This window comes from Theropithecus gelada, chromosome 6 (assembly GCF_003255815.1).
Source record: "Theropithecus gelada isolate Dixy chromosome 6, Tgel_1.0, whole genome shotgun sequence".
Classification (NCBI taxonomy): domain Eukaryota; kingdom Metazoa; phylum Chordata; class Mammalia; order Primates; family Cercopithecidae; genus Theropithecus; species Theropithecus gelada.
Window position 1 is genome coordinate 58289488 of NC_037673.1, and position 11138 is coordinate 58300625.

The following is an 11138-nucleotide window of genomic DNA, read 5'->3' on the forward strand; positions in this document are numbered from 1 at the left end:
CTCAGGCAAGTGTAAACATAACTCTGATGCTAGGCAGAATGGTATAAATGTCACAAGAATGATCCAAAGTTCTCCTTAAAGGGGCTTGAGGAGAGAGATCACACATCCAGGTGGGTTTTCCCAGAGGAAGTGGCATTTGAGCAAATCCTTGTAGGAAGGGTAGGAATTTGACAAGTTGCAAGGGAAGGGAGAGACATTTCAGGCAGCAGGAACATCTTGAGCAAATGTGTGGGGTGGAGAAGTCCTGTTGGGACATAACAGAATTCCTGCTGGGGAACTGGGAAATGTTCTGTTGGGTTTTTTGTGGGAGGCAAGGCTGAAAAGTTGGGTTTGGTCAAGATCAGATCTGAGTTTGGATTTCTTCCAGTAGGCAGCAGAGAGCCATTTAAAGGGACTTGAGCAGGAGGGTGATACAATCCGAAATGTACTTTCGGAAGCACAGCAGCTGGGTGGAGGATGATTTGGAGGAGGAAAGGCTGTACAGACACACCAGGGAGGAGGCTCCTGCAGAGTGAAAAGGAGGAATAATTGACTGTGAGCAGCCAGAGGGGCTGGGATAGACAATACAAGTCAACTGTGGGAGTTGCAGGCAAGAGGCAAAGGCAGAGGAAAAGAGCTTGGGGCCCTGGGAACAGGTGGCAACAGTATCAAAAATAAAAGAAGAGAACCTGGCTTCTAGGGAAAGGTGGTTCTTTGGGTTTGAGGTGGCCATGGGCATCCTGGTGGTGATGGAAAAGTGAGATGGCCACTGGGAAGAAATATGTGAGCTGGAGAGGGAGATGATACTTTGGGAAACGGTTGTAGGGTGGGTGGTGGAAACTCTCCATGTGGTGGATCATCCAAAATGAAGAGGACTGTGAAAGGCTGCAGGACAGGGTATACATTAAACGGGTTGAAGGAAGATATACAAAAAAGAGGTAGGGAAAAGAGGAGTTGGAGACACTGGAGCGATGGCGGAATTCCAGGAAACTCAGAGAGAGGGCCAGTTCAAGAGGGAGTCGGTAATCAGTGTCAGAGAATGCAGGGAAGGCCAGCTGGGTCAGGCTGAGCTGGTGGCCCCTCATTTGTCTCTGAATTAGAGAGCTAAAGTATAATAGATCCCTCCGGCAAATGACGGTGCCTTAAATCCAGTCTTTTGCTCATTATAACAACGAAAGCTCTAAAAGTTAGGCACCTCCAAAGGTAGCTATTTTCCCGTTCAATGTGAATTAATCTTTTCTACTAACAAGCCCTATGAACCTGAATGAGTCATTTATCCTGTCGGGGGGCACCAATTTTGTCATCGCTGACTTTCCAGTTCAGTGATTCTATGTGTTTATGTATGAAAATGCTTGCTACTACATATTATACAAGCCTAAGTCCTATCATGACCGTTTCTGGACAGAACAGAACCCAACTTGTGTTTCACTTTTAAACTTACTGTCTTCTATACCTATGTTTTATACAATTTAAAGATTATTTTTATTTTTAAAGAGATCTAGAAATGAAACCCCTGAAAGAGACTTCCCCCTCTACTTGCCCATAAAGATCTTCCAGTTTTCCGCAAAGGCTTTTTCCTAGACATGGAGGAGGTGCCCAGAAAAATACTGGACGGATATACAAAAACATAGTGTCACAAAAATTTTCCTAACAAGTAAGGCAGCTGCGGAAAGTCGGCCAGCGTCCCGACCCCAGGGACCTGCAGCCTGGGACTTGTGAAGGCCAGCGGTGTAGTTCGAGGTTTCCAGGGCTTCGGCCCCGAATGAGCTATTTTCTTTAAAACGCCGAAGCGCGCTATCCCTTTAAATCCAGGCTACCAGGCAGGCGGGTGGGGAGCAGCCAATAACCTTAAAAGATGCGAAAGTGTCAAAGGAGATACAGTTTATCTCCAACAATGGGAGCGGATCAGCACCACTGTTTACAGTAAAAACAGAAGGTGGGGCTGGGAGGAAGCGTGTCTCCGACGCGGTAATTAAGTCTGCGGCTTGGACGCAGATTTGACCGAGCTCTATGGAGCACGAACAATGTCCGCAGGGCTCCCAGTTCAGAGAGGGACTCGCTTCTTCGCCTTCGCCCGCGTCCAGGTACCGGCGAGCCGCGCTCTGCGCTCGCTCTCCCTGGTCCACCCCTAAGCTGCCCGGACCCTGGGAGACTAGCCCTGCGGGCGCCGCCAAGGCGGCTGAGAGCGCTGCGCGCGTCCTGAGCGCCTGCACTCCGCGCAGCCGGGCGCCGGGGTGGGAGCCGGGCTGCAGACCCAAGTGCGCCCGAAGCCGCCGTCCGCCGCCTGGCGGGCCGTCTGCCGCGGGCTGGGCGGTGTGCGCGCGCCCGTGGGGCTTGCGCGCGCCCCTGCGGCGTGTGTACTCACAAAGGTGTGTCTGCTAAACCCACAGCCCGGGCTGCATTCCACCCCAAGCGGGAGAAACCCCGGCCTGGAGCAGGGCCTCGTCCGCGCGGCCGCGAAGGCGACAAGGGCGGCGGGGGCGACAAGGGCTTCCGGAGCTCCCCGACTCCTAGCGGGCTTCCTGGACCGAGGGACGGAGGCAGCGAGGGCGGGACGGTGGCAGCCGGCTCCGGACGCGCGTCGCGCGACTGCTGGGCACGTTACGAGCGCTCAGTGTTTTCGGGCACAGCCCTGCGGTCGGGACAGAACGGACGCGGGGCTCGGGGATGGGCGCACTGCAGCCACGCGGGGCAGCGGAGCGGGCGCGCTCCTTCCACACCGGGTCTGCAAAAGTCAAGTGGAAAGCTGCCGCCGAACGCAGCCACCCTCCCCCTTCCCCGCCGCAGCTTCGGCGGGTGGTGGGGAGAGCTCGCCTGGACCGGCTGGAGGGGAAGCTGGCAGCCGGTTGGGTTCGGTCGCGCCTCCTCCGCCTTCCTCTCCACCCGCGTCCCCCGGGCTCCATGCCGCATTTCTTTGTTTTGAAAGCGCCTCCTCCGCCCAGAGGCTTTTCCCCCGAAGGGCAGGCTGACGGGGGGTGGGGCATCGGCCCGTGGGCCCCGCCCTCCATTTAGATGAACCCTCCCCTTCACTCACCTCCCCCATCTCCCCTTTCCTCCCCGCGGCGACCCACGAGGCGCATCCTCACTTCTCGGACTTCAAAGAGAGGCTGAGAACTGGAGGGGGAAAGTGGAGTAGGCAGGGGGCGCAGAGACACATCTACCTCAGCCCGGGCCCGGCGGCCCGCCCCCTCCCACGGGAACCCCGCCTGAGCCCCGCCCCCCCCCCCCCCCCCCCCCGCGTCACAGCAGCCTGACATTCTCACAACCCACCGGGCACCCAAACCGCCCGCCCCCGCCACCCCCGTGTCCGCCAAGCACTCTATTTATGTTTCAGCCCAGCGATTTGCATAGGCCCCGCCCCCGGCCCTAGGTTCCCCCTATCGGAGCCCCGCCCCAGCCTCTACGTCACAGCGGAGGCCCCACCTCTTGTGCCCATACAAGGAGCGGCGGGCCCTAGATGGCAGCGTGGCGTCGCGACGGCGTGTGCGTGTCGCGCTTCCTAGTGCCGTTTATAGGGTCCCGGCACTTCCGCTGTCGGGTTAGAAGCGGCGCGGTCATGGCGGAGCGCGGACAGCAGCCTCCTCCCGCGAAACGGCTTTGCTGCCGGCCGGGCGGCGGCGGCGGCGGCGGGGGCAGCAGCGGCGGCGGCGGCGCGGGTGGCGGCTACAGCGCTGCCTGTCGGCCCGGCCCGCGGGCGGGTGGCGCGGCGGCGGCGGCGTGCGGGGGCGGTGCGGCGCTGGGGTTGCTGCCGCCGGGCAAGACCCAGAGCCCCGAGTCGCTGCTGGACATCGCGGCGCGCAGGGTGGCGGAGAAGTGGCCGTTCCAGCGCGTGGAGGAGCGCTTCGAGCGCATCCCGGAGCCGGTGCAGCGCCGCATAGTCTATTGGTCCTTCCCCCGTAGCGAGCGGGAGATCTGCATGTACTCGTCCTTCAACACCGGCGGCGGCGCCGCGGGCGGCCCTGGCGACGACAGCGGCGGCCCCGGCGGCGCGGGCGGCGGCACACGACGGCGAGTACGGGCAGATCTCCCGCTCGCTACGGGGGGAGGACCAATAGACTATGCGGCGCTGCACCGGCTCCGGGATGCGCTCGAAGCGCTCCTCCACGCGCTGGAACGGCCACTTCTCCGCCACCCTGCGCGCCGCGATGTCCAGCAGCGACTCGGGGCTCTGGGTCTTGCCCGGCGGCAGCAACCCCAGCGCCGCACCGCCCCCGCACGCCGCCGCCGCCGCGCCACCCGCCCGCGGGCCGGGCCGACAGGCAGAGCTGTAGCCGCCACCCGCGCCGCCGCCGCCGCTGCTGCCCCCGCCGCCGCCGCCGCCGCCCGGCCGGCAGCAAAGCCGTTTCGCGGGAGGAGGCTGCTGTCCGCGCTCCGCCATGACCGCGCCGCTTCTAACCCGACAGCGGAAGTGCCGGGACCCTATAAACGGCACTAGGAAGCGCGACACGCACACGCCGTCGCGACGCCACGCTGCCATCTAGGGCCNCGCCGCCGCTGCCGCCGCCGCCGCCGCCGCGGGGGCCGGGGCCCCGTCGGTGGGGGCCGCCGGGGCGGCGGACGGCGGTGACGAGACGCGGCTGCCCTTCCGCCGGGGCATCGCGCTGCTGGAGAGCGGCTGCGTAGACAACGTCCTGCAAGTCGGTGAGTCACGGGGCAGCCGGGGGCCGTCTGTCCGTCTGTCAGTCCCTGGGGGGGGGGGGCGCGCCCGCTTTTCTCCTGCGGACAGTCCCCAGCTCCGCGCGCGCCCGCACCCCTGCGGGTGTCCTCACTGGCCCGGACGGTCCTCCTGAGCGGAGCGCCCATTTCCTCCCTCCCTTCCCTGTCCCCGGTCGCCCCGGACGGGCGAGCGCGAGTGGGAAATGAATCAGCAGGACGCGCCCCTCCGCGGGCTCCGCGCCCCCGGCCCGTGCTCCCCTCCCCGCTCTTCTCCGGGGAGCACATCCTGGAGGATTGCTCGCCGGTTTCGGGGGTGGATGTGGACAAAGGCGCGGGCGGACGGCCGGGCTCCCGCGAGGGTGTGTGTGGCGGGGCTGTGCGGGGCGGGGGAGGGGGCGCGGGCCGCAGACAATGCCGGCCGCGGCCCGGCCGCTCGGCGCTCCCCCCCTTTCACTGCCTGTCGCTCGCTCTTTTTTCTTTTTGGCCCCCGCCCCACGCGATTTGAGGGGAGGGGAATACATTTAAAGCCGCTGGGCGACCGCTCCTCCCAGGGCTCCGACGGGAGAGCGGCCGCTGCGCTCCCGGGGTCGCTGTGGTGTCTGGCCCGGGCGAGCTCCACCGGCCGCCCCGGCTTTAAATGTCTTTTTCTTTCCGTCTCCTCAGTCTCCAAGCGGCGCAGGGGGGAGGTGGCGGCGGACCGGACTCGTCTCCGGAGGGACATCTCGGCCGGAGGACGCCCCCTAATTAAAGGGCGCGAGCCCGAGGAGGAGCCGCTCGCGCTTCCCTTTTTTGTGGAGCTGCCTCCAGACGCCACTGTGCGGGCCGCGGCGCGGCCCTTGTACCCCACCGCCCGAGTTTTGTTTGCGCTGGGTGGTCAGGTCGTGGTGCCCCGGGCAAGCCGCAGTCAGCAGTTGCGGATTTGCCGCTCGCAGCCAAAGGGGAGAGCGGGCTGCAGGAGCGCGAGACACTGGGCTAGGCTGCTGCTCCCGCGTCCCCGCGGCGCGGCAGCCCGGCACGACCCAGCACTTTGTTCTCATTTTCAGGTTTATTTGTGCCCCTTTCAGTTTTCTGTCACCCTCCGAAAAGGAGAAACCAAACAAAAGAGTCTCTTTATTTCTTTTCAGGGCTTGTAAAGTAGAAGATATTTGACAAAGGCGAGAGAAGGACTTGTGATTTAGAGCTGCACAGCCCTCCTTTCTCTGACAGATCCTGAGAGTTTTCTCAAATACCTTAGTTTAAAAGCGTCCCCTGTCCCCCTTCCCCCAAAATATTCTTTTTCCCCGTCCAGATCTTTTTCAGCCATAGCGATGGGAATGTTTGAGCCAGACTGAAAAGAACAATGAATGCTATAGTGAAACTTCCTATTTTTTTTTTTTCCTGATTGCAAATGGCATATTTTCTGACCCCTTCTCTTGTTAGTGTACTTGAAATTGTAGCATACTGAACCCGGCACGGAATGAATGGGGTTAGATTTGGACGCATCTCTATCTCTTTGGTTTTTAACTTAATCCTTTTTCTCTTTCTGTAGTCAGTTCCTTTTATCATTCTTTTCTTTGGGAGTGGGGTGGGGGTCTGGATAGGGGCCCCAAGAGAGAATTAAGATTTGTTTTAATCCCGTCTGGTTAATTTGAATTCTAATGCAATCTGTAAACGTGATTTTCTGCATGGTCATTTATTTCCAAAGGCAGCCCCCAGTGTTGCCTTTTCTATGTTGGGCACTCTCTCCTTCTGTCTAGAGAGGGTTTAGCTTTTGAGGCTATTCAGCTATCCTTTTTTCCCCTTAAAACAAATCTAATTAACATTTTTTGAAGTTATACCTTTTTTTCTTTTGTTTGTTTCCTGCCGGTTGGAGATGGGTGGAAGCACGTCTATGGCTTCTCAGTATTACAAACTAGAGTCTGCGAATTTTTATGGCTTGGCTGGCAATGTTGAGGGTTTTTTTTTTTTTTTTTCCCCTCTCCCTGTGCTTGACTCTGCTTGCAAGCAATGAGGAATGACAGGAGAGCACATAGGGAGGGTTTCTTGGCTGATTGCATTTAAGCCAGGAATTCACTGTGAAAATAAAGCCAAGGGGCGATAAATAAAAGAGGCAATCTTCTCTAGGAGACAGACACACAGCGTGGGCTTTGCCTGCTTTCATCAGTGGAAGAGGCCTGGGTGAGTAGTTGTAAAAGAAAATAGTAACTTTTTGAATAGTCCCCAAAGGGGAAGGAGGCCACTGAATGGAACTGGCAGTGGTTGACGTGAAGTGGTGTGATGTTTCTCGTGTAGTTTGAAGAGTTGACCACCACTTCAGAAACACATACGTGCTAAACAAGTGCTATACAAATTGTGGAAAATATTCTTTTTTCCCATCTGAGTTCTGCCATTTGCCTTAACTTCCAAGTTGTATTACTTGTTGTGCCAGTCAGCTTTAGAGATGGAAGGCTGTTATATGCCTGGCAGCTGGCACTGTGAGATAGAACACTTATGATCAGGGTTCCCCCACCCCCCTTTATGGGGAACAGAGAGAGGGTGGCTAGATTAACCATTTAATTTAGCTTCAAGTGGTGGTTTGACTTGATATGCTAACTTGAAAGGCTTATTTTATAATTTTGATTTGAGGTGGAACTCTTTTGTTTGTTTTAGTTTCCTGAAATGGAAAAGAACAGAATACTTCGTTGATAGCACCATAAAGCAGTTTTCTGGTATTGCAGAATTACAAGTTTATACAGAAAGTATTCATTGACTTTTGTAGAGATGACTAAATTACAACAGGGAAAATCTAGTTGTTGGACTTTATTTTACATTTATGCTGTTGATAGTTTCAGGATTGATGGGCTTGTCAGAAATTAAATCTATTGGTAATTACTGTTTTTCAACTTCTAGATTTTAAGAAGAAATTTAAGGGAAAAAATTAAACCTTTGTTACAGTAGTTGTAAGCAATATTTAATTGGCACAGAGCTTGCCCATCAATTGATTACAGGAAAGTGTTAGATAAAGAGTAGTTGGCTTATTTTTGTTAAGTAATTTATATTGCCGGGCACGGTGGCTCACACCTGTAATCCCTGAACTTTGGGAGGTTGAGGTGGGTTGATCGCTTGAGCTCAGAAGTTCTAGACCAGACTGGGCAACATGGTGAAACCCTGCCCCTACCAAAAATAGAAAAACTTAGCCAGGTGTGGTGGCAGGCATCTGTGGTCCCAGCTACTTGGGAGGCTGAGATGGAAGGATCACTTGAGCCCAGGAGGCGGAGGTTTCGGTGAGCCAAGATCGTACCACTGCACTCCAGCCTGGGTGACGGAGTAAGACTCTATCTCAAAAAAGAAAAAAAATTGATATTGATATTGGAAGAGAGCTGTCTCTGCAGGTGCTGGTATGTATGTATTATTGACATCATTTAAGTAATGATTTAGAAGTTACATAAAAAAATTTTCCAAGTTATTGTCTAGCAAAGAGCTTCCCTGGTATGACCTGAAACTCAAAGTTATAGAGGAAAAGATAGATAAATTTAATTGGATAAAAATAAAAAAGGGCCGGGCGCAGTGAGTCATGCCTGTCATCCCAGCACTTTGGGAGGCTGAGGTGGGCAGATCACTTGAGGTCAGGAGTTCGAGAGCAGCCTGGCCAACGTGGTGAAACCCCGCCTCTACCAAAAATTACAAAAATTAGGCATCGTGGCACATGCCTGTAATCTCAGCTACTTGGGAGGCTGAGGCAGGAGAATGGCTTGAATCTGGGAAGCGGAGGTTGCACTGAACTGAGATCGCACCATTGCACACTCCAGCCTGGGCAACAGACTGAGACTGTCTCAAGAGGAAAAAAAAAAAAAAAATTGAAAAGTTTCCGTAGGGCTGAAAACACTACAAATCAAATTTAGCAGTTAATTCGGCCAAATATTTACAGCACATTGGACCAAAGGTTGGTAGAAAATTTATAAAAATTGTCAAGAAGGGAGATGGATAACCCAATAGGAAAATGGGCAACACATTTCAGAGAGAAAGACGTCGTAGATGGCCAATAAACATACTCGTCTTCATTCTTACATAAAGAGATGCAAATAGGCTCGGCGTGGTGGCTCATGCCTGTAATCCCAGCAGTTGGGAGGCCGAGGTGGGTGGATCACTTGAGGTCAGGAGTTAGAGACCAGCCCGGCCAACATGGGGAAACCTTATCTCTACTAAAAATACAAAAATTAGAGCGGTTGCGGGTGCCTGTAATCCCAACTACTCGGGAGGCTGGGGCAGGAGAGTCGTTAGAACCTGGGAAGCAGACGTTGCAGTGAGCCGAGATCGCGCCACTGCGCTCCAGCCTGGGTGACAGTCTTTTTATAAGACTCCGTCTTAAAAAAAAAAAAAAAAGATGCAAATAAAAATGAGATGCCATTTTCCTCTACCACATTGCTGAAGACTAAAAAGACAATACCCAGAATTGGTTGAAGAGACAAGGAAAAAGGATTCTGCCTACGCTGCTGTTTGACACTATCTTTTTCTGTCTTTTTAAGGAATTTATCTTATAGATAATATTGATATTATTGTGTAATGATGTTCTGTATAGTGATGCTCGTTGCAGTGTGGTTTGCAAGAGTAAACAGCTGGATGGAGTTAACCTAAATTTCTACAGAAGGGAAATGCCCAAGAAATACTCAATGGAATACTATGCAACTATGAAAACATGAATTAGATTTACACATACTGACAAGGAAAGGTAACCAGAATATTTAAAAACAAGTTAAAAACTTCCTAAAGTATGCTGCAATTTGTGTTTAAAACAAAAAAGATTTGCATATAGATACATAAAAATGTCTGTAAGGCTACACAAGCAATCGTGGAAGTATGGGTATTTTTCGAGAAGGGCAGTTAAGTGAATGGTCAAGGATTTGGGGCGGGGGAACTTTAACTTTTTACTTTATACCTATTTTATGGTTGGATTTTTCTTAAAACTAGAAGCATATATTTTTGTAATAAAGAAACTTACAAAAATTATCCTTGAGTTTTTAATTTATATTTGTTTTGGTGTGTTTGCATATGTGTGTGTTTGTGTGCTTGAGTAAGTGTGAGTGTGAAGGTCCTTTCTGAAGGAAGGAGGTATGTTCTAAAAGGAATGGCCTTCTAAATGGCCTTTTTTTCTATTTACTTTTGGGAGAAAAGAATATTGCCCAGCATTCCACTTAACATTCTGGTAAACACATTCTTACACTCTTTTCAGATTCATAACTTAAAAGTTTTGTGTTTTTCTATGGGGGTGGCAAGGCAGTAAAAGGAGAACATTATTCGAATTGAGATGAGTACAAATTTCAATCAGATAATTTATTGGTTTTTGAGTATTTTGATTTTTCTTTACAAACCAGAGATCACTAAATAAAGATGATTCTGAATGCACATTGAAAATTGGGTGCTTGTTTATTGATGATAGTACATTTCATTGAATGCATTGTCAAGGTTAATATAAAATAATTTTATGTCAGATCCTACCCTTTTTCTGCCTTATGATTAATAAAGAAATACACAATACATTTTTGAAACCAGTTGCATAGGTATTTTTTATTCTTTTGTGTGAGTTGAGATTTTGATTTATATAAGTGATTTTTGAAAGTATTTCAGTACTTGATAGGTCGTTAGCATTGTTCTGAAGGAAGTTAAATTTTCAGTTTTAGGAATACCTGGAATTTGTTATACTTAGTTCTCTGAAGGATAATATTGCTCCGTTGAGAAAATGTAAAATGTTCAGGAGACAGTGACAATAATGGAAGGTGAAAATGGCGGATTTGGGTTAAGCAAACATTTTCACTCTTTCTAAAGCCTTTAATTTCTTGCAATTCAGATGTGTTACAAGTACACCCTTGGACTGAAAAGGCTATCCTCAATTTTTTCCACTTTGCACTGAGTTTCATCTGTTTTGCGGATATGAGACTGATGCCTTCCTTTTTAGAAACATCAGGATGCCCTTGGAACATGTTCTTTAGTAGAAGAATTATTGCAATTAACTGAACCGTTTAAGTCATTATTGTCTTAAGTACGTCCTCACTGATTTTTAAGATTTTTATCCTGGGGCTCTTCCCCACCCCCCCGCCCCCACAATGGATAGTCAGTTGCTGTCTTAATTCTAACCCTATGAATATTTCATGTGGAAAGGTATGGACCAGCATCTATTTCTGCTTACACTCATATTCACTGTTTAGTTAAGAATGTGTGATTTCAGCTAGCAATATGTTCAGTGATAGGCAGTGTAGGAATGACATGTTTTATAAGAGTTGTCGCTTTGAAAGATCACATGAGACCAGCCTGGGCAACATTGTGAAACCGTATCTCTACTAAAATGCAAAAATTAGCTGGGTGTAGTGGCATGCCCCTGTAATCCCAGCTTCTGAGGAGGTTGAGGCGGGAGAATTGCTTGAACCTGGGAGGCAGAGGCTGCAGGCTGCAGTGAGCCGAGATTGTACCACTGTACTCCAGCCTGGGTGACAGAGCAAGAACCTGTCTCAAAAAAAAAAAAAAAAAAAAAAAAAAAAAAAAAAAAAAAA

At 51.6% G+C, this 11138-nt stretch overlaps 1 protein-coding gene across 2 annotated transcripts in view; it reads left to right on the forward strand.

The window, feature by feature from the left end:
* The first annotated feature begins 3535 nt into the window (after positions 1 to 3535).
* The window catches only part of ZSWIM6 (zinc finger SWIM-type containing 6), a 223983-nt gene continuing 216380 nt past the window's right edge, over positions 3536 to 11138 (forward strand). The window contains exons 1-3 of one of the 2 annotated variants that reach the window (XM_025388919.1): positions 3536 to 3987; positions 4243 to 4300; positions 4461 to 4620. In XM_025388919.1, coding sequence (XP_025244704.1) covers positions 3536 to 3987; positions 4243 to 4300; positions 4461 to 4620 — 670 coding nt within the window. Of the gene's footprint in view, positions 3992 to 4242; positions 4301 to 4460; positions 4621 to 11138 lie in introns of both variants that reach the window. The other variant, XM_025388920.1, reaches the window with a different exon arrangement.